The sequence below is a fragment of the Aphanomyces astaci genome (genome assembly GCF_000520075.1).
Source record: "Aphanomyces astaci strain APO3 unplaced genomic scaffold supercont1.2, whole genome shotgun sequence".
Lineage (NCBI taxonomy): Eukaryota > Oomycota > Saprolegniomycetes > Saprolegniales > Verrucalvaceae > Aphanomyces > Aphanomyces astaci.
In genome coordinates, this window is record NW_009798265.1 from 1,564,179 (window position 1) to 1,585,605 (window position 21,427).

The following is a 21,427-nucleotide window of genomic DNA, read 5'->3' on the forward strand; positions in this document are numbered from 1 at the left end:
ATCTCATTATCCGAACGACTCGTTGCCAATCGATTGACACGCAATAAAATAAGCCAATAGCATCGCTTCAATCCCATTCAAGCGCAACCATTGGTCAAATAAACCAAGATCTGCTCACCAGTCAAACACTTGCGGCAACGATCGACTTGGCGCTGGGATGTCATTTTCGTTCAGCACCGAATCCGAAACAGTATGCGTCAATTGCTCAGCACCCGTCTTGTGGAAATCCCCGAAGATGTCAAGTTCTCCTTGAGCGGTCGCAAGATCACCGTGACCGGCAAGCGCGGCACCATCTCCCGCGACTTCTCCCACGTGACGTTGGACTTGCGCCGCGTCAACAAGAAGACGCTCCGCGTCGACTTGTGGTTCGGCAACCGCAAGCAACTCGCGTGCGTGCGCACGGTGTGCTCGCACATCGAAAACATGATCACGGGTGTCCGCGTCGGCTTCCAATACAAGATGCGCTTCGTGTATGCCCATTTCCCCATCAACGTGACCTTCGAGAAGAACACGGTGGAAATCCGCAACTTTTTGGGTGAGAAGCGCGTGCGCCGCGTCACTTTGTCCGAAGGCGTGAGCTACGTGCGCTCGCCCGACGTCAAGGACCAGATCGAGCTCAGCGGCATCGACCTTGCCAAGGTGTCCCAGGACGCCGCCAACATCACCCAGTCGTGCTTGGTCAAGGAGAAGGATATCCGTAAGTTTTTGGATGGTATCTACGTGTCCGAAAAGGGCAACATCGAAATTGAAGAGTAAGCGATGTGCCTCTGCTGGTGCTGCTGATAACTTTGGATAAAATCGGTTGCGATTGTTCTCCGTTTCTGGGTTGACTGCCACTTGGCCACACCAGAATATGGTGCAGCCATTGGCGTCTTCTGTCCGGGCGGAATTTATGAAGCCACCGAGCCTCACGGGGTCGACTGGGTTGATTGAATTCCGTTGACATATTGTATACGTACCTGTATCGCATATAGTACTACGCAGGCACAACAAAGTAGGCAGTTGGGGGATGAACGGATTCCGCACACTGGCACGCACAAAGTCATTTCGTGTTTGTAAAACCTACAGCAGTGTAGTAGGTGCAGCGATACAGAGTATGCTGTGCATATATAATGTCGAGTCTGGTGCCATGAACGACTGACTGCTGGGCTGTACTGAATGAAGTATAGGGGAATACCAAAGTCTCATAACAATAGCCATGGTTTGGCATTCCTGCATATTGAACTGACATGTGACACTACCACCTGCAGATCTTGCTTGCTACTGTTCATCGTCGATACTGGTGGATTTTGCCTTGATGTGAACTCGAATCCCCTTGACCTTACGGTCGGGCTACGCTTGCATTGCTCGTCGAGCTCGGTGAGGTATACTAGTACTAGTACTACAAGGATAAAAGTCGTACGGTGCGACCTTCCTCCATTGGAGCGATGGAATAGCAAGCTCGAGATATTATGCGTTCTATGGTAACATTTCGGGGGTGCTTACTCAAGTCGTCCGGCATCGTCGTTGAGTTGTTTTAATCGGGCTTGGATGCGCGATTCGACTTCTTCTTCTGAGATGTTGACAAAGGACGGAATGAGAGACGGCAAGTCGATGCTGTCGATCACCGGGGAGACGAACGCGGCGTCGGAAGTCCCAGGCACGTCGTGGATGGCGTCGGGGCCGTACTTGGCAATGTACCGCTCGATGGCGGTGGCTTGGCGCCACTGGTCAAAGTACTTCAGACCAAAGAAGATGCCGGCCCCGACTGCAGACCCCGCGGCGGCGCCTTGAACAGCGCGGACGGATGAGCCCGTTAGCCCGAGAAGCCCTCCACCAGTGATGGTGCCGGGAACGACGTAGCTCGTCATGTCCCGCTGGCCGCGTCTCTTCGAGATGATCTGATGGAAGGTGACGTACGATGCAGAGGCCACGGCAAAGTTGGCGCCGACAGATGCAGCGTAGAAGACCACGCGTTCGCCTCGGAGTGCCGCAAGGGTAGCTCCCCAGCTGGCGCCGACGGCACCTACGCAGAAGAAAGTGTCACGGTCGTCAGGATAGGTGTGCGACTCATGTACCTCCAGAAGCGAAGCCTGTGAGCATGGACTGAATGATGCTGAACGAGTCGTCCAAGGGACTGCTTGCCGGCTGCGGAGTTGTGGGATCGGCGTCTGCCATCTTATTGTACGAAACAATCGAGCAATGCCAGTGGTAATAATAATTCATTTTTAACCCTATTTTCGATTAAGTACTCCATGGACTAATCCAGTTTTTTAAAACTGTATTTTCATTATTTTAATAAAGAAAATACAGTGTGAAAATGAATGAATTGGTTGAGTCCTTGTACTTTTTACATACATGTAGTTGATTCGCCAACAGATCGGTTTCTTTTAGCAAATAATTACTGGTGTAAGTACTACAGTACTGTACCCTATGGAGTTCCAACTCATGCAGGTCGCCAATACCAATCCTTGCATGCTCTTTGGCCAATCTGTAGTGCAGCAGTCATTAGCCAGTCCACGGAAGCCCCTTCGCCACCTCTTGATCCCCCCAACATCCGTCCGCCCCCCCCTCCCGCCTCGATCCACCAACACTCCCGAGCCCCGCCTCCTTGGTTTGCATGCTGGGTCGGTCGTCTATTGCTCAACTTCTGGCGCGTTGACTGTGAACGGGTAACGAACGATGATCCGCTCTAGAGTTGTGAATAATGTCATGTCCAAGCTATTGTGGAGTGCGTTGATGGTTCCCGATGGTAGTGTAGCAAGGACGACGCTAACAACGATATGAAAAATCAAACCTTTTACTACGTAATAAGTAGCTTTATAGCGACATCATCAATTTTCAATGTAACTTGTACTGGTGATCGCGCCGACCAAACCGATCCACAATCGATCTGATTGGTTAAATTTCATTGAGAAGGTTTTGATTGGTTAATAAATTTGCGCTCAACTGAAGTAGCCAATCAAATCGATTGAAATTCCAACGAGAAACCACAACACGAAATTATACCCAATTCAAAGCGATTTACAACTAAATTTGACGCCATGCAGGGTAGATTGCTCGATGTATCAGGGCTACTGATGGATGCATCGACCAAACCAGTGTATGATGGTGCACAAGACATTGTGGGTGTTGTACCTGTCTAAGGTGTCTGCTTTGCAATCGAACACAAATGGAAATCTATAATAATGACACTGTCAATATAAAGCCCAACCTTTGTTGTGATTATTGTATGAAATGCTAGGCCCAGCACGGCTGTTTATGACTGAGCACGTAGAGGAGGTCGTCGCCAGTCATGATTTCGGACGCGAGGGGGTTGAGGTAGACGTAGCCAAAGGGCACCGCGCGTTCGGTCTCGTGTCTTTCAATGCGCGCCTTGGCGGTCGACTGGGGCGACACGCCCGGCACGAGGTCCGGGGGGAGGCAGCGGTACACCCCCAACGTCAAGATGGCGTCGCTGAGTAAGAGGTACTCAAAGCAGTACGCGAACGACTTGCCCACAAAGTCCAGCGGCAGTTCGCACGTAAACAGCGAGCTGCGCTGAAGCCCCGACGTGGCAAAGTTGCGTTCGAACGCGGAAAACTTGGACTTGCCGGGGTACAGTTTGCTCTCGCGGAGGGGGGAGAACACGAGCTCCCGTACAATGTCCTTGATCATGGGATTGAAAAAGTGGTTGATGATCAGGTTGTCGCACAGTTCCGTCGAGTACGTCAGCCCCGAAGCGAACGACGGCGAGCACAAAAACTTGATCGTGTCGCTACATTCATTCCCGTACAACACACGCGTGACGAATGATGGTCAGGTGACGACGTACGACGTGGTGGACGGCGGCCGGCCACGATCAAACCACCCGCTTTGCTTGAGGTTGTGCGAGATAAAGTTGACGTTCGACCTACAGTTTCACCCGTGTCACACATATTTCTGTCAAATATGTCCTAAAATAGATACCGATTCACGAGCTTGGTCACGACCATGGGCGCGTTTCGAGGCCCCAACAGCGACGTGATGCTCTTGTGCACTGCAATAGACGTCTACAAGAGATATCCTCGTCCTATTCACTAAAAAGAGAAGGGGAGACGCACCGCATCCGCCAGCAACTGGTTGGACGCCGTTCCAAAGTCCTCTTCGCTGCACAACAGCACCACTTTGAACGCGATCTCAATACCCGCTCGCTTGAGCGACCCCAACCGCGTCGGCTCGCCTTTGACCAGAAACACATCCGAGAAGGGCCGGATGTGCGCAAACACTTCTTCTGACGGCAGTTCGGACGACATGAGCACGATCGGGTGATGATCTCTACGTCACATGTGATTCCACCACTGAGATCTCCAACATGTCCACATTGTCTATTGATAAACATAGGAAGAACGTACTTGACGGTGGGCGCCCGCAGTGGGGCGATGAAAAACTCTAAATTCTCAGGAAACACAGACCCCAACGACACGACCACGATCGGTTTGAGGGGAAAGTGCAGTTTGGGCACGTCGTCCACGACGAACTCGTCCATTTTCTTGCTCTTGTGCCGTTCCGACGTCTCTTGCAGCTTGGACGCGGCCCACATGATGGTGCGCGCCGTCCGCTTCTTTCGCGCCCCCAGCCCTACCAACCCCATAAATGACACATCACTCTCAGCATATCTGAATACCTCGCTTGATGTTTGTGGGGTTGGACAGGTGCTTGACCTTGTCCTTGGCGATCGCCGCCGCCGTGGGGGACGACACCGCCTTGTCCGGCGTCAGTTGCGCGGTTTGTTGCAGTGATGCCTTGGGCACCAGCGGGTCGTTCGCCCCGTTGGAGGTCGACGTGGACGCCGAGTGCGACGAGCCCCAGTTCGGATCTTTCGCCATGCCCAGCACCAGGTCTGCCTGCGTTCGGTCGCGCGCAATCACATACCTACGTACATATACCACGTTCGTACAACTCTACTAGTAATGATAGCTATTGTACCCGGTCTCGTTTCCGTGGCAAAGGTACGAATTGCCCGGGTTGAGGATGATCACGCTGCTCGAACTGTCGTCGTCGGCGTCATCTTCGGGCACGGGGACGCGGATGGCAATCAGAATCGCACTTTGGCACTGCGTGTGCACCATCACGGCCACTTCGGCAAACGTGAGGCCGCTCACGACCTACAACCACGAGTCAAATGGTTCAACCCACGTGATGTATATCCGGACGGACGTGAGACGGGGGCAATGTGACAGAGTACAGTTCATGCGACGCGCCATGGAGGAACCGCGACTCCCACGTGTGGTCCACCTTGACGTCGCTAAGTACAAATAAACACATGCATATTGAACAATACGAGAATCAAATATGTTCAACGGAAATATTAATAATATATATATCCAGAATGATGCGAGAGTATGATATAGACATGGACCTCAACGCTGCCGTGAGGTTGAACATGAGGGTGGAAAAGCCAGGGCAAAAGCAGTTTTGCGCCAAGAGCGAGTGCATGACTTCGCTGATGCACAGCACGTTTGTGATTCCTGACGCCTCGAGCAGATGGCGGTTGGTCGAGAGATGGATCTGCACGAAGATGGACGCGGCGGGGGACACCTGGCGCACTTCGATAGCGCGCATGATGGTGCGGTGGTCAGACACGTTGACGTCTTCGTGGCCAGTCTTGCGCGTGAGCACAAAGATGGCGGCAGCCGTATCGCAGGCGGCGCGGGTGGCGGCGTCCGCGTCCAGAACCGAGCCCTGGATGTACACCGCCCGCTTGGCAAAGAACGGATCCATGAGCAGCGCCACCTGACCAAAGTAAGAAGTATTCAATGGTAGTATAGCTACAATAAATAAATACAAGCAAGCAATTGACGATAGACAACAATGTACCATGGACGAAGGCGGGGCTTCGTCGCACATGGCAACGACGCGAATGTCGACGAGGTCGTGGTCGTCGTGGAAGATCTAGTCGATGCATGGTGACCACTCAATCCATCAAAAGAGAAGCAATATATGCGACGTACTTCCCAAAAGCACTGCTCGATGCGCTGCGGCGTCAAGTCCCCGCAGATGACAATGTGCTTTGAGTGGTGCGACGGGTGGTATGTGTCGTGCTCGTAGGACGAGTACAGCGAGTTGATGTCAAACAGTTTGGACAGTTCGTACGGGATGATGATGAGCAAGAACACGAGCAGCGTGCCGACGATGATCTTGGAGACGGGGTTCTCCGCGGGGGGGTAGTCGACGTACACAAACGTCAAGATGGACTTGAAGAGCGAGTTGAAGAACGTCCAGTCGCCGTCGTTGGTCACGTCCGCGCTGAACGAGGTTTCCGTGATCTAGACAAATGAACATGACGAAGAAGAAGAGGAGGAGAATCATTTCACCTGGATGACGCCGGCCGCGACAAAGATGACCGACAAGAACTTGAAGTACGCCATCAACCCAAACAACATGACGGGGGACATGAACGACCGCCCGCGGTGCAACACGGCACGGATTTCCATCGAGCATTTGAGGAATCGGATGGGGTAGATCAGACGCAAGTACCCGCCACCGTGCCAGAACGAACTATCGCGACGACAGGTCATGAAGATGATGAAAGGGATACGAGGGACGTACTGCGTGGGCACAAACATGGCCGCAGGATACACGGGCAGGATCACGAGGCAGTTGATGAACGTGTTCCAGCACAACATCGACTTGAACGATTCCGCGAGCAAAATGCCTCGGGACATGAGATCGGTCAAGAAAAAAAGCGCGCAACTCAGTTCCACAGTCCACACGTCGGCAGGGATCTACATGGAAAAGACATGTGACGACATAGAGAAGGATGTATGTATGTACCCCAGGACCGGGGGAGTACGAGTTGACGACGTAGCAGATGGCGAAGACCACCGACACGACAGCTTCCAGGATGTCCAAGACAAGTCCAAGGACTCCATTATCCAACCACCTACGATCGTGAAGTCTCCATGTTCGTGAAGGCAATTGATTCCATACATACCGACTGATGCGAACCCGGTAGTGCTCTTCGCTCGACAACCACTTCATCTTGCGCTCAAATTTATTCACGCTCACATGCCGTTCTACGGAAGGTCCGTTCATCACATAGCACATGTTGTGATGGATCTGTCGACGTACCACGCGGAATAACGTCCTCGCGGCCATGCGCTGCGTCACGCATCTTCCCAGCTTCCATCGCAAGCTATTCATGCACATATGATTGACGTCAACTCGGCATCCTCTCGCGGTGCATGCATGTACCGTGACTTTGTTGCGCAACATGGCGTCCTTTTTGCTCGTGCCGCCCCACCTTCAACTGCAGTGGATTTGGATCGATCTTGGAAACCCTACATTTGATTGGATAAAACGTTACCCAATCAAACACGATTGTTTTAAAAGCAGAAGAATTATCCGGCGAGCTTTATAAATACTCCGGATGAATTCGGAGTCAAGTGTTAATAGTAAATTAAATAATTAAATAAAAGAATCTAATTTAAATACTTTTTCCGAATATACATTATCACCAATCAAGTCGCGAATAGATCGGTTTGATTAGCATTTTTAGCATGCATCGACTGCGGAACAGCGCCGCCACAACTTCTGCGGCATTAGGCGTGCTCGTCACCTCCAGACAAGCCCGATGCGACTCTACGGTAAACGCAAAGCCAGTCACACGAGAGCCGGCGCCAACACAAGCATCACCGCCGCCACCATCATCGTGGGGTCTGCTGCAACCCTTCCAAAGTTTCTGGGGCTGGACGACGGCGTCGTTGTCGACGGGGGACAGGAGCGACGCCGCGCATTTCGCAGCGTTCGCTTCCAACCCCGATGCAAGCGGACTCATGTCATGGCCAAGTCTGCAGAAAGGACTCGAAGGACGCGCGAAGGACGAAACTACCTTGGTGGCGCTAGCAGCGGCCGCTCGAGCTGCCGCTGCCGCCAACGACAAGGCTGCGATAGCCACCTTGCCCCAGCGTTTCACAGAAACCGCTTATGGTCCTGGCATCACGCCAGAGATGCGCAACAAGCACGTGGAGCGCTATGGATGCGTCAAGTTCACCCGCCAAGCCATGGAAGTCATCTCGAACCTCTCTCGGCATCGCGGGGTCGTCGAACTCGGCGCCGGCCACGGCCAATGGGCGGCGCATCTCCGCGATGCCTACCACATCGACGTCCTGGCCTACGACAACATGGCCACTCTTCCGCTAAGCGGTCGCATCGGTGCCCCGGGTGTCCTCGCCGGCAACGAGTCCGTGCTGATGACCCACCGCCACCTTCGCGGCCGGGTGTTGTTGCTCGTGTTCCCCGACCCCGGTCCCATGGCGCTGAATTGCGTGACGAGGTACATGCAAAGCAGCGACGACAACGACACACTGGTGTACGTGGGCGAAGGGCGCGGCGGGGCCAACGGCGACGGCCGCTTCTTCGACCTCGTGGAAAGTCCTGTGTGGAAGTTGGAGACCACGTTAGCCCTGGAACCATTCGGCACCAAAGGATTCGAGCGCCTGTTTGTGTTTCGCAGACGAAAATAATCACGTTTAAGCAAATTATACATGGGATCATCCAGCTTAACATGGGAAGATCGTACGACGACGTGTATGACGAATGGCAAGCCGCACCCTTGCTTGGCCAACATGACTTGCATATGCGCGACGGTCTTTGGAATCGGCGACAGTCCCGCGCATTGAGGCAGAAGCACCAATTATCACGGGATAGTCGGACAGCAGAATGATCGACATGTGCAGACATGCATCTTTCAAAGGTTGCCATGGACACCGGTGATGTTGTGACGACGTAGGCCGACAAGGTGCACGAGCAAGACAAGCACCTCAACGACGTTGAACTGCCTTTGCGTGAAGATCCATCCGTTGCTCGCGTCTATCCCAGCTCGACGGGACGCAACACGCCCAACTTCGGGCCCAGCATGCAGAGGCAGTCGATGGAGACTAGCACAGTCACCACGACGACCCACCACGTCACCGAATGCACGAGGGGCACATGGACTGCTTGTCCACTTGCGTTCGTGTTGGCGTTATTTCTGCGATTTCAACACTCCATACTCCGGAGTACATTTTGATTGGCTGAAGCAATAAATACGACACTTTGGTTGGCGGATGAACCCTGTTGGATTATCCGACTCGCAAGACACTGCGGCGATGTCGTTCCAGACATTGTTGGCGACGGCCCTGAGCGAAGACGAGGAAGATGTACCTAGCAGCGGATCCATGTACGAAGATGGCTCGGAGTCAGAAGAGGCTTATGAAGATGAAGAAGTGGAAGACAAGCGAGCTTTCTCCCAGAAGCGCAAAGCGTCCACGGAAGACCTGGACATGGAGAACGAGGACCACTCAGACCTTGAGCGTCAAGTACGCCCTGCAATCCTGTTTTCGTCGCCCGTGCTAAATGACATGTCCTTGTAGCTCTGGGGAAAGAAGCGTGGAATTCCCCGACGTCGCGGTCGGCGGCGGCGCGTCACGAACCCCGTGCCTCCAGAGTACGCCGAGCTGATGGGGGAGGCGAACGCCGCGTACATTTCTGGCGACCACGCAAAAGCTATCGCGATGCTCAAGGATTTCGTCAAGAAAGCGCCCACCGTGCCTGACCCGTACCATACATTGGGCGTGATCTACGAGAAACTCCAGGATCGCGCCAAAGCCATCCAATTCTTCTTGATCGCCTGCTCGTTGACTCCCACGGTCGGCTGTGCCCATTTTCCCCATGTCAATGCATCGAACTACTCACTTGTGAAAACAGGACGCGGGTCTGTGGCGCCGCGTGGGTCGGATGGCCAAGGACGAATGCAATTCCGACCAAGCGTTGTACTGCTACAAAATGTACACATCGTGATACTGTCATCATGACATACCACACTTGATCACGTCACAATGACATGTCACACGTGGTTCTACAGGGCGACGCAAGCCGACCCCAAGGACGTGGACACGCTCTACACGTACGCCGACATGTGCAAGGAGGGCGGCGACCACCGGCGCGCCGCGGAAGCGTTGAAGAAAGTGGCCAACTTGGTATGTCGATTGGATGGAACGTTCTCGGAATGTTCTTCTTCTTCGGTAGACCCCCACGGACCTCTCGGTGTGGCTCCAAGTGGCCGAGTGCTACCACGCCAACAGCCAGGACGACGACGCGATCGACGCGCTGCTCACGTGCATTCAAAACGCTGTCACACACCCCGACGACGCCTCTCAATTCGGTGTTGTCGAGTGACTCACACTATCGTTCCAGTGACTCACAATACACCACTCGTGTAGAATTGCACGCGGTCAACATGGTGTCAGACTTGTACATCACGTTGAAGCGGTACCAAGCCGCGATCCACGCCATCGAAGCCATGCACGAGCGGAGCCACCCGAACACGCCGCTGGACGAGGACAGTCTGCCGCTGGACATTGCCGTCAAGTTCGGCATCTGCCACCTCCACCTCGGCCACCTCGCCACGGCGCAGCCCATGTTTGATGCACTGTACGTCGAGTTGGTGTACCTCTGACAAATGATATACAGTGTCATGTGTTAACCTGTCATATTTGATATTGCCTATATCAGGTTCCACCACGAAGTGGACGTGTACGGCGACCTGTACATTGACGTGGCGGAAGCGTTTATCGAGGCCGGTCAAGTCCATGATCGCACCGCCATCGACATATTGCAAAACGTGTTGCTGTGCCCGACGTTTGCCAACGACGTACGTGGCACGCCCTCGTGCATGTATGTTGACACCCGCAGTAGAAAGTATATGCGATGATGGCGCGCGCATACCATCGCCAGGGGGTACTGGACACGGCGCTGCAGTTTTACGACCAAGCGCTCACGTACCAATCAGGCGGTGCCGACGGCAGCCGCCCCGACCCAGAGGTAACACAACGAATTGTACGACCACGCCACGCATCATATCCTCGTGTGCAATCATCAGTTGGTATGGCAAGCCATGTGCATTTGCCGCGACACGGGCGCGACCGCGCGGGGACTGGGGTTCTTTGGGTTTGTCCACGACGCCGTGCTGCTGCCACCGATCCGACCGTACTGGGCGGCGGCCCCCACAACGACGACCAGTTCGAAAGCGGACGACGACCAGGACCAGGATGTCCCCACCGACGACGACGACGACGACGACGATGACGACGAAGGAGGAGAAGAAGAAGACAGCACAGCCGTGGACGAAATTGGGTTTTCCGAACACGCGATGGAGAATGGAATTCGCCTCAAACTGTTTTTATTGTACGGTCGAATGCAGTGGCAGAGCGGTACGCCCCTGAATATCTAAATATCATATATATTCCTGATATTATTGTATATTATATATATCCCTGATATTATTGTATATTATATTCATATATAGATATTCCTGATATTATTGTATATTATATTCATATATAGATATTCCTGATATTATTGTATATTATATTCATATATAGATATATTCCTGATATTATTGTATATTATATATATATTCCTGATATTATTGTATATTATATATATATTCCTGATATTATTGTATATTATATATATATATATATTCCTGATATGATTGTACATTATATATATACATATTCCTGATATTATTGTATATTATTGTATATTATATATATATATATCCCTGATGTTATTGTGTATTATATTCGACATTCCAGGTGAACCAAACACAATGGTCAAGATTGCGTTGCCCCTCGTGCTGCTGTCGTTGCAGCAAACGATGCGACTGCTGGGCCGCAAGTCGCTTCTCCGACGGATGCATGTAATTCTACCATCTGCGACAACGTAATATATTAATTTATATTCCAACGACATTTCATAGAAATATTACGACAGCAAGTCGCTCGATGCGCGCGACTTGGACCGGTTCAACATTACGCATTCGCATGTGCTGACTGCGATGAAGGAATCGTATCTGGTCAACCCGACCGACCCCACGACGCGGAACTCGCTGGTCAGCGTCGTCATGCGGGTGACGGAGCAGGTGCTCGTGGTCCACGCGCTCTCCCCCGACGAGTACGTGGGTATGGTGCGTGACGTGGCAAAAGCCCTGTGCGACGTTGGCAAACACATTTGCGCCGTGGAGCTGCTCATCGATGTCAACTGCAGCAATAAAATCGCCGACTCGCAATTGAGGTACCGTGTGGTGCTCCGATAGATAGATACTAGTATTCGAATGATTATGTTTGAAGTATTATATATATTATCAAAACGTGCGTTTTAGATTCAATGATGTACCACGCTCGAAAGTGTTTGTCCATGATTTGATTCTATTGGGGCGGTTCTTGGGTTCATTCGATATGAGTGAGCTTTTTTAAAATAATTATATTTGTATTAATAGTATGCTTGGATGTATCACATTGATGTAACTAATATATATATATTGATGCAATGGTATTATCTTGTAATATTAGATTTGAGCTCCGGTTCTTGGCGCTGACGATTTCGCTGACGCACAAGGAGAATCGCATGGCGTATGAGTGTGTGCGCCTCAACATTCTCGAAGAGCCGATGAACGTCGGGTACTGGAACCTCTTTGGCCACGTAATCAACCAGACGGGCGTGTTTTCGTGGCACCAGAAGTTCCTCGTAAGAAATATTTGGAATATATATATATATATAATATTATGGATTCGTGGAGTAGGCCAAGATTTTGCGGCAGTACCCCAAGTGCTACCCTGCGATGGTCCTTGCGGGGCTCCATTCGTCGGCCAGCGATTCGGCGCAGTTGGCCGTGGGCGAACTCACACTCGCGCACTTGCAGCGCCCAGAAGACCCCCTCGCGCTCTTTTGCATTGGGCTCAGCTACCTTAACATGTCCATGTTCCGAACGGTAGTGGACCGCCAAATGACCGTCGCCAAGGCGTTTGCGTTCTTCCAATTGTACCAACAGACGCGTTTCAAACAGTTGGAAGCGAACGCCGTCGGATTGACGTCCGACTTGGGCCAGGTCGAGAGCTGGTACAACATTGGGCGCGCCTACCACCAACTGGTACGAAGAATGTTGGTTTAGTGGAGGTGTTGGTCTTGTTGAGTGTTGGTCTTGTTGAGTGTTGGTTTTGGGCAATGTGAATGTAAAGTCTCGTGGATTTATGTAGGAACTGAACCATTTGGCGATTGCCATGTACGAGCGCGTGTTGCGGTATTACGAAGGCAAGGACGTCGCGCCAGAGTTCCAGCTGTGCCGAGAAACCGCGTACAATTTGTCGTTGATTTACAAGCAAAGCGGCGCCACGGACCTTGCCAGCTACCTCCTGCACACGTACTTGACGGTCGAATAAACTAGTCGAGTTGATGCAAATTGAACGTCAAATACTACGCACAATTTGGTTGGGGGGCAATCAATACGCCATGATGAGTTCACGAATGACTAACTGGTGTTCTACACGAACGAACGAACGGACGGACGACGAGCTCAAGGTTCTACAGGAACAAACTTCTTGAACTAGGGTACATGGTGAATGATCAACCTGTAGAACAATCACCTTAGTATTGGCGCTGTAGTGTCTTATGCAAGAGTTACAGGCTACTGAGTAGCGCACGTTGTACCGCAAACTTGTGGTGCTTGGGATGATACCTCAATACACTAGGGTAACTTCGTAAAACCGATACCTCCTAAAACCGATACCTCCAGGAACGAACGGACGACGGGTTCAAGCTTGGCCTTGCGTTCTATATAAACGAAACTTGAACTCGTCGTCCGTTCGTTCGGGTAGGTATCGGTTTGCTCGGCCAGTCGTGTGATATCATGAGTGTATTATTCGTAGTTTGATAAGTTAAGTTTACAGCAAGGCCAAGACAAACTCGAGCGGGAGGCGGTGGTACACGACTAGTATGTCGGTGCTGGCTGCTGCTTCCAGACGCATCAACTTGACCACATACGCCTTGGCGGCGGGGGGGCAGTAGACCTTGACGAGGGCAAACGTGCCGGCTCGTAACCGCTGACCCCTGGCAGCCTGGGGATACGTGATCTGGGTCAGCGTCCGGTGCACGTCGGCTTCTTTCACGGGACCGACCACGTCCACCTCGGCCGAGTTGTCTGGCATTGAAATGGACGTGCGGCACAAGTGCGCCGATGGGCCGAGAGACCTCGCCATGAGGTCAAATCTCAGTTCTACTTGGTTCTGGATTGTCATGTTGAGGGACGCAGTGACCAGGTGCGCCAGAGTCGGCCGGGCCGCGAGCTCGATGCCTTGTTGGAACGACAGCTGGGACGGCATCCCCAGCACCGCCGCGCAGTGCATGACTGCGAGCAGGTCTGGCTCCCTCCACGTGTGCACCGCCAGTGTGTCGTGGTACGCGTCGAAGAGCGACGCTTGAACGAGGGCAGTGCTGTCCCAGAGCTCTCGAAGCGTGAGGTAGTACAGCTTGCCTTGGATGGATGTGAGGGCGTGGTGGCGAAACGCCTTCGAGGGGGGGGTAGAGGGGATGACAGGCGATGCGAATGATGAGGCTGGTGGGGCGGACAACACAGAGGCGGTGGCGTCGGAGGTCCTTGGGATGGCAGAGGACACGAGTCGGTTGTGCACGTCGATTTCCAAAGTGCGAAGGAGGGGCTGCAGCAGCACTTGATTGGCGTCGACTAGATGCGCCAGCGCCAGTCCCTTGGCTTCATGGGGCGTGTACGCGTAAAAGTGCGGACACAGCGTCGAGACCTCATCGACACTAAAGCAAGCCGACCACTCGACTTCGTCCACGACGGACAGCGCCAGAACCTCAAGGGACCACGCGCCGACAAACCCGAGTTGGTACAGTTCGTTCACCACGACGCTCACGTAATTCCCACTGATGGTGGCATTGCCCCTATACAAACATACTTTTTCCCCTTGTTCCATTGGGGCGCTACCCCCCCCACTCGCCCCATGCTCTTCCACATTCCGTCCAGAAGAAGGCGACCGCTCCACCAAGACAAACGTGCCGTTCTTAAACCCCACGGCCAAGTGATCGCACAGGACGTTGACAAGATCGGTCATTTGACAAGGCGTCATGGGCGTCGTCGTGTTGAACGAGCCATGACGTGGCAGCAGGCGCTGCAGGTCATCGACGAAGAACGACACGATGTCCTCTTGGGCCGACGCGCTTTCGTACGCGACCACGTGAAATGCAAACGGATCGGCGCTGTGCACCACATGCAGCTGCAGCGCATGGCCATCGATGATGCGCCCGCCATGGAACGCCACATGCGGTGGCACCACTCGGTCCGAGACGCCGTGGGCGTAATTGAGATCCAGCAACTTGGAAATCAACGGCACTTGGGTGCTGGTCAATGTAGCGGATGTTGACCCCGCCCTACCGAAACGATTCATTTCGTGTTACGCTGGCGAAGTGATTCTGTACGTACGATGAAGAAGACGTCGACGTCGCGTGGACGCTCGTGGCTTCGGTGAGCATGGCTTGTCGATGGAGCGCCTCCTTCTTCCACGCCAACGCTTCCATTTGCACTTGTTTCATGGCATTCTATTGCACATCACTACGTCTTCCAAGAGTTTTACAGTGATTACTCGTACCTCCATGTCCAACAGCCGTTGTGTGGTCGCGTCCAGCTTGGTTTGCAGCGTTCCCTTGCCCATGGACGAGATCACCCCCTTGACTTTGCTGCTCACGGCTCGACGGCGGTGATCGGAAATCGCCTGGCGGGACATGGCAGTGAGCTGCGTGATCATGGCTTCCCGCTCCTGCCGCTCCTGGGCCAGCGCGCTTTCTGCTTCGGTCAGTTTGGACACACACACTCGAAGGGATACATCCACGTCAAACACCTACGAATTCATGAAAAGAACTGGATTTATACGCAATCAAGACCGCGTACCCGTTCGCCCAGAACTTTGTTGGCCACGCGCTCCAGCTCGAGCTTGGCTTGCAATGTGTCGATCTTGGCCTTGTCGTTCGTTCGTGCCACGTCCAACTGGTCGTTCAGCGTCGCGATCTCGTTCTTGGCGAGCATTAAATGACGTTCCAGCTTTTGCATGCGTTCTCGCGACGCCACGTCATTTTGAGGGGGTTTGGCGGGTGACGAGGCCTTGTCCACCACTTGCGGGGCGTCGGTGGCACTGTCTACAGTGGACGGACTTCCATCCGACGACGACGACGTAGCAGCCTGGGAGGAGGTTTTGGCCAATTCTGCCTCCATTTGCTTGACACGAGCACGGAGCACACGCATCTCATGGTACTTTTGCTGCATCTTGTCGTGGTACAGGTGGCGCTGCATGGCGGACTGCCTTGCTCGCGGAGACTGCATCCCCATAGACTGCTTTTGTAGCTCAAAGTACACATCGCTGGCCAAAGGTGGCTTTGCATCGTCCACTCGTATACTGGTTGCAGCTCCACCAAGCACATCACCTGCCTCGGGGCCATTAGATCTCGGTCGCGTCGCTTGGTTGGAGCTGTGCCTACGATCCATCATATCGCCTTCACCTCGACTTTCTGGCTTGATGGCATCGTAGATCTCTGGCAAAATGACCGTGTATGTGTCTGCTGGATGCGACTTGTCGACCACCCTAGACGGCCGCCGAGGTGATTTAAAGTCTTTCTTGCTCTGCAGAATAGGGCGCATGACAGAGTCCGCATCTAGGGCAGGTGGCCGAGCCTGAGAAGACGGCACGCCGACGGCCGGACGGAGCGCGTGGAACTTGGCTCGCGGCGTGTCCGACATTTCCTCAAGTTGAAACCTGCCGCGACCTCTCGGCTAGATGTCGGATTGGATGAAATCCAATCTGAAACAACGCAGTATGATTGGTTTACGCCCTTTCACAACCCATACGGTATCTTAATCTTCACACTATTATAAGAGTAATTGTAAATGACATTCAAGGTCGTCACCACAATTCATGGATGTATCGAACGCTGCGAGTCTTGAAGGTAGCGCGTGGCGTCAACCAGCGACTTGGCTACATCGGTGGACATGTCCACATGTAAGTACTGTACTCGTCCAGATATGCTCTGACAGAATGATCACATGTCCCCCCCCCCACCATCACAATCGTGACCAATGCAAACTCAAAACTACAAGTATGTAATTGCAAATCTCTATTTCATCCATGTACTACTACTACTACTGTTTACGCAGACCATAGTTCCTGGATGTATCGGTGGTTGTGCTGCAAGTCTTGGACGTAGCGCGTGGCGTCAACCACCGACTTGGCTCCGTGCGTCTGGACCAGCTCCACAAATGCCTTGTGCACGTCCGTGCCCATGAGCGTCGCGCCGCACACGTACACGTACCCCCCCGCAGCCAGCACCTTCCACAACGCCGCGCCTTGTTGGCGAATCAAGTGCTGCACATACACCTTTTGCGCCGAGTCGCGCGAGAAGGCCACGTGGAGGTCGGAGAGCGTGCCACTTGCTTGGTACGTTTCCAACTCTTGTTGGTACAAGTAGTCTTCGGATTGCCGGCGACAGCCAAAGAACAGCCACGTGGCCCCGACAGTTTCTCCGGCTTGTTTTTGGGCGTGACGCTCTTGGAGAAAGGCGCGCATGGGGGCGATGCCCGTGCCCGGTCCGACGAGGATCACGGGGGTTTCAGGAGAGGGCGGCAGTTTGAACGTCGACTTGCGGATGGTCATGCGGATGCTGGGCCACGTTCGCACTTGTTTCTTGCCTTGCTCACCGTACGGATTGGCCACCTTTGGCTTGTCTAGGACTGCCGCGTCGGGGAGCGCCAGCTTGGCCAAGTAGTTGGACGTCACGCCTTTGAACTGGCGGCCTTCTGGTAGGTCCGACGTCGCGATCACTCCCAGCGTCACGTGGATCCGGGTGGGATGGACGACCGACGACGACGAGATCGTGTAGTACCGCGGCTGCAGCGACGGTAAGATGTGGATAAACGCCACCAGTGGGATCTGCAGCGACGGAAATGCTTCGATCACGTCGCCAAACGTCCGGTGCGCGTCCACGACCCACGTCTGGTACTCGGCCTTGCCGTCCGCCGACGCCAGCCGGAGCAGCCGGTCTTGGTCCACGGACGACGTCGCGTAATGGGCCAGCGCCGTCAGCGCTCCTTTGCGCGGCGCCGCGTTCAGGTCCAAGTACTGGCTCAGAATGGTGCGGATGGTCGCGGGGGTGGGGAATGGCAGCTTGGTCGCCTTGTCCAGAGCTTTGAGCTCCACGACGCCGTCTTCGTCAAAGCGGAGGGCGGTGGCCACGCGGGTGACGAGGGCGGGGTCGTTTTCCGGCAAAATCGCCAGGTTGTCTGCCGTCGCGTACGTCACGCCGGCGTGTTTGATGTCAAACTCCAAGTGCAACGTCGATCCAGACGCTGTGGATTGACGCAATTCGCGCGTATCGACGAGCGTGGCGAACGCATACTCCTGAAAGGGGCTTGAAGTGGAGCGGGTATTCGAGGCGACGGATACGACATCAAACTCAAAGACGGGCGGCGATGTCTTGGCGGAAAAAACAGGTGGCTGCGAGACGGCGGCGGGTAGGGCAAACTGACCAGATATTGCAGCCCATAGGTCTTGTCGCCAGTCGTCAAAGTCGTTTTCGATGCATGCCTCGTCGTTGCCTTCGCCATGCCGATACACGCGGTGCCCCCCGAGCTGCTCCATACGCGAGTTCACAGCTCGACCCATGGCGTTGTACCTTGCATACGTCTTGTTTCCCAGGCCAAACACGGTGAACTTGACGTGCTGCATGACATTGGCCGGCAGAGACGGGTTTGTAAGGTACTTGTGGAATTTAACGGCGCTGTCGGTCGGCCCGCCCTCGCCGAACGTCGCGACCACGAAGATGACGCAGGAAAGCGTTGGCAGTGTGGAAGCATTGAACTTGGCCAGGTCCACGGCACGAACAGTGAACGCCGTGCCTTGACTGGACGCCACCAGTGACTTGGCAAATCCTTCAGCCGTGCCACTTTGAGAGCCATATAGCACGGTTACAGTTGGTTTGCCGTTTGTCTTTGCAGACGATGACGCTTGCTGAATCAGGTTGGACAACTTGTTGCCCATGATGTGATTTGGTGTGTGACGGATTCGATCGATACTGCACAAACACAAACAGCTTGACAATGCAAACTGGAGTGAACTAAGCAGGCAAATTTGAGTGAACTAAGCAGGCAAACTGGAGTGAACTAATCTGACTGTACAGTACTGTACTGTACTCTACCGAACCCAAAACCTACTGTACATGATGTTATGGTGCACGTCAACCATTACCTTCCAACTGGCCAATTCAGGTACCGGGATAGGAGGTTTAACTATAAACCATTTTTGCATTGTGGGTTAGCGTGGCAGACCAGTGATGTGCCGAAATATCCAGGGAGATGCGGGAACAGGATACTGTACCGCGTATCGGCAAGGTCTTGCGTAATACACTGATCTGCTTTTATCCGAATCCGGATAGACATAGCATACAATTGTCAGTATGTTTTATCGAGGCCAGCGATACCGTATGTTTATCTAGTTATAAAGGTTATTAATATGCAGAATATCCTACCATATTAAAATGACACAATTTGTATAATGTATGGCAGGTATAATCTATCGTGAAGGCAAACCTCTGATAGTTTTGATCAACTTCTACAGGAGTCCGACTGGATGTCCGACTCGTATTACAGTCAGTACAAACACATCAAAACGTTACTATGAAGTATTTACAGCATGGTCCTTGATTCCTTTAAATCATGGTGTACCATTGTCGAGGGGATACATTCAACTTTATTCAAGCTGTCACGTGAGTTGGATGGGCAGGTTGCAGTAGCAGACAGATGAGTACAGTGCGCGCCACATGGATAGGACACCCTGGTTGTAGTAGCGGATGGCAGTTGTGCTGATTTGCAGCCCAAGCGAGGAGGAAGTCAATTGACAGCCATGGCGAGATCAATTAAGTGAAGATGCAGACAATTACAAAGCGTACTGATCAAATTATGACACTAAACAGCTATTTGGGGTGCGACATCAGGATAGGACACCCAAGAAGTTTACAACGAAATATGTCCTGGAAGCACAAAGTTTTGTATTTAATATTTAGTCTTGCCTCCTTTAGCTTGGATCACACGCACACAGCGCTTTGGCATCGACTTGACGAGGTCCTGCAAGTAGTTTTGCGAAATTTCCCCCCACTCGCGCTTGATGGCAACCTTCAGGTCGTCCACGGACACAAACTGCTTACCATTAAGATAAACTTGGCGAGCCAGAACACCCCAAACATTTTCAATGGGGTTTAAATCCGGCGAGAGCGCAGGATGGTCAAAAATGACCACATCTTGCTAGTCCAGAAACTCCATGACCGGCTTGGCACGATGAATACTGGCGTTGTCTTGCATAAATACAAAACGTCCGCCATACATTTCATGGCCAAATGGAAACAAAAAGTTTGACAACGTGTCGATATACTTGTCACCTGTTTGCGAGCCTTCCAGAAACGCAATCTCCGACTTTCCGTGACAGGAAAATGCTGCCCAAACCATGCAACTGCCGCCGCCGCTGTGCCGGGTGAAAAATTGGTCCTTCTCGTGGCGAAGGTCATGCCAATAGAATTGGAAGCCATCGGGGCCATCCAGATTGAACTTTTTCTCGTCGGACCACACCACATTATCCCATTCTGGTGGTTTCGTGAGATGGCCTTCGGCGTACTTGAGCCGCGCGTCCTTGTGCCGCTGAAGGAGCTTGGGTGCATGCTGGCGCTTCGTGTACTTCAAGAACACGGTTTGGTGTAGGATTCTTTGGTAAGTCCTCAGCGAGATATCCAATGGTACGTGCGCTTTGAGCTGCCTGGCAGAGCATCCGGTCGTCGAGGCGTGTTTGACCAGTTGGCGGCGTGCACGTTCCGTCACTTTTGTGGCCTTTGGGGTGATGTAGTTGGTCCCGTACGTGTCGGGCGACCGAAGGAAACTTGCAACGACATTCCTGGAACGGCCCAGGGTGGCGGCAATGCGCTTGACCGACCACTGGGCCTTCCAAAACGCCAAAGCACTGCCTTGTTCGTACTCAGTAAGTTGCGCGGTTCTGCCCATGGTTGTTGGGCTTGGAAACTCAAGGCAACGCTTGTCAAAGGGTTCTTTATTGACGCTTACTCCTTGTACGTGCAAGGATTGCCTTGAACCAGCTCAGGGTGGGTTTGAAAGTCAGGTGTCCTATCCGGTTGTCGCCCCTCAAATTCAGTTTTCGCGGCATAACTCAGCTTGGTTTGAATATTTTGACCTGAATCAAGCGCCAAACAAACGGACCAATCAAATGCGTAATTTTGGTATATTTTGTTTCGCTGGACGTGCATTTAATCTCATGGGTCCTTTGAAAAACCAGGGTGTCCTATCCATGTGGCGCGCACTGTAGTTGAGGGGAGAACCGGAAGTGAATTAATTCTGACGACAGAGGAGAAACTGGCTCTAGATGTGCCAGTTCCTCCAACAGCCAATCAAATCTTAGATTATGATTGGCCACGACATCCTGTGATGTTTCGTGACGAATATGCGCTGTCTTCTACTCTGAGGAAAAGCCTCTAGAAGGCACAAAAACCTCCTACACAGCTAGCAGACGCTGCTACCTGACTGACAGGGCAGTGGGGATGTTCA

The 21,427-nt window shown here is 52.9% G+C and overlaps 8 protein-coding genes across 13 annotated transcripts; 4 read left to right on the forward strand and 4 right to left on the reverse strand.

Annotated features, from left to right (window-relative positions):
• The first annotated feature begins 142 nt into the window (after positions 1–142).
• Positions 143–1,019, forward strand: H257_01446 (hypothetical protein). Its single transcript, XM_009824646.1, has one exon. The coding sequence runs from the start codon at positions 193–195 to the stop codon at positions 754–756; it is 564 nt and encodes a 187-aa protein (XP_009822948.1). The 5' UTR covers positions 143–192; the 3' UTR covers positions 757–1,019.
• A 383-nt stretch (positions 1,020–1,402) lies between these two features.
• H257_01447 (hypothetical protein) lies at positions 1,403–2,179 on the reverse strand. The gene is made up of 2 exons (XM_009824647.1): positions 2,058–2,179; positions 1,403–2,005 (listed from the first exon to the last, which is right to left on the reverse strand). Exons 1-2 carry the CDS (start codon positions 2,155–2,157, stop codon positions 1,482–1,484), a joined length of 624 nt encoding a protein of 207 aa, XP_009822949.1. The 5' UTR covers positions 2,158–2,179; the 3' UTR covers positions 1,403–1,481.
• Positions 2,180–2,412: 233 nt separating this feature from the next.
• H257_01448 (hypothetical protein) lies at positions 2,413–2,655 on the forward strand (the record flags this gene model as incomplete). The annotated part of the gene is made up of 2 exons (XM_009824648.1): positions 2,413–2,433; positions 2,482–2,655. The coding sequence occupies 2 exons, from the start codon at positions 2,413–2,415 to the stop codon at positions 2,653–2,655; spliced, it is 195 nt and encodes a 64-aa protein (XP_009822950.1).
• A 478-nt stretch (positions 2,656–3,133) lies between these two features.
• Positions 3,134–7,270, reverse strand: H257_01449 (hypothetical protein). 4 transcript variants are annotated; one of them, XM_009824649.1, is made up of 17 exons: positions 7,195–7,270; positions 7,072–7,135; positions 6,935–7,016; positions 6,775–6,883; positions 6,550–6,725; positions 6,315–6,498; positions 5,952–6,266; positions 5,818–5,892; positions 5,360–5,733; positions 5,158–5,245; positions 4,927–5,105; positions 4,625–4,872; positions 4,353–4,578; positions 4,062–4,275; positions 3,928–4,010; positions 3,794–3,871; positions 3,134–3,736 (listed from the first exon to the last, which is right to left on the reverse strand). In XM_009824649.1, exons 1-17 carry the CDS (start codon positions 7,213–7,215, stop codon positions 3,220–3,222), a joined length of 3,033 nt encoding a protein of 1,010 aa, XP_009822951.1. In that variant the 5' UTR covers positions 7,216–7,270; the 3' UTR covers positions 3,134–3,219. The 4 variants fall into 4 exon arrangements, with proteins under 4 accessions (XP_009822951.1, XP_009822952.1, XP_009822953.1 ...); XM_009824650.1 differs by having other exon boundaries at positions 3,134–3,871; XM_009824651.1 differs by having other exon boundaries at positions 3,928–4,275.
• A 195-nt stretch (positions 7,271–7,465) lies between these two features.
• On the forward strand, positions 7,466–8,976 carry H257_01450 (hypothetical protein). Its single transcript, XM_009824653.1, has one exon. It carries the CDS (start codon positions 7,574–7,576, stop codon positions 8,663–8,665), a length of 1,092 nt encoding a protein of 363 aa, XP_009822955.1. The 5' UTR covers positions 7,466–7,573; the 3' UTR covers positions 8,666–8,976.
• A 16-nt stretch (positions 8,977–8,992) lies between these two features.
• H257_01451 (hypothetical protein) lies at positions 8,993–13,554 on the forward strand. Of its 3 annotated transcripts, XM_009824654.1 has the most exons (14): positions 8,993–9,299; positions 9,354–9,629; positions 9,688–9,767; positions 9,845–9,959; positions 10,009–10,144; positions 10,203–10,413; positions 10,495–10,633; positions 10,678–10,803; positions 10,862–11,192; positions 11,580–11,683; positions 11,744–12,057; positions 12,336–12,510; positions 12,566–12,913; positions 13,020–13,554. In XM_009824654.1, the coding sequence occupies exons 1-14, from the start codon at positions 9,048–9,050 to the stop codon at positions 13,200–13,202; spliced, it is 2,790 nt and encodes a 929-aa protein (XP_009822956.1). In that variant the 5' UTR covers positions 8,993–9,047; the 3' UTR covers positions 13,203–13,554. The 3 variants fall into 3 exon arrangements, with proteins under 3 accessions (XP_009822956.1, XP_009822957.1, XP_009822958.1); XM_009824655.1 differs by lacking the exon at positions 13,020–13,554 and having other exon boundaries at positions 12,566–12,970; XM_009824656.1 differs by lacking the exons at positions 8,993–9,299; positions 9,354–9,629 and having other exon boundaries at positions 9,632–9,767; positions 13,020–13,202.
• Positions 13,555–13,660: 106 nt separating this feature from the next.
• Positions 13,661–16,601, reverse strand: H257_01452 (hypothetical protein). Its single transcript, XM_009824657.1, has 4 exons — positions 15,728–16,601; positions 15,429–15,677; positions 15,263–15,378; positions 13,661–15,210 (listed from the first exon to the last, which is right to left on the reverse strand). Exons 1-4 carry the CDS (start codon positions 16,568–16,570, stop codon positions 13,704–13,706), a joined length of 2,715 nt encoding a protein of 904 aa, XP_009822959.1. The 5' UTR covers positions 16,571–16,601; the 3' UTR covers positions 13,661–13,703.
• A 326-nt stretch (positions 16,602–16,927) lies between these two features.
• Positions 16,928–18,929, reverse strand: H257_01453 (hypothetical protein). Its single transcript, XM_009824658.1, has one exon. The coding sequence runs from the start codon at positions 18,861–18,863 to the stop codon at positions 16,977–16,979; it is 1,887 nt and encodes a 628-aa protein (XP_009822960.1). The 5' UTR covers positions 18,864–18,929; the 3' UTR covers positions 16,928–16,976.
• Positions 18,930–21,427: the final 2,498 nt, after the last annotated feature.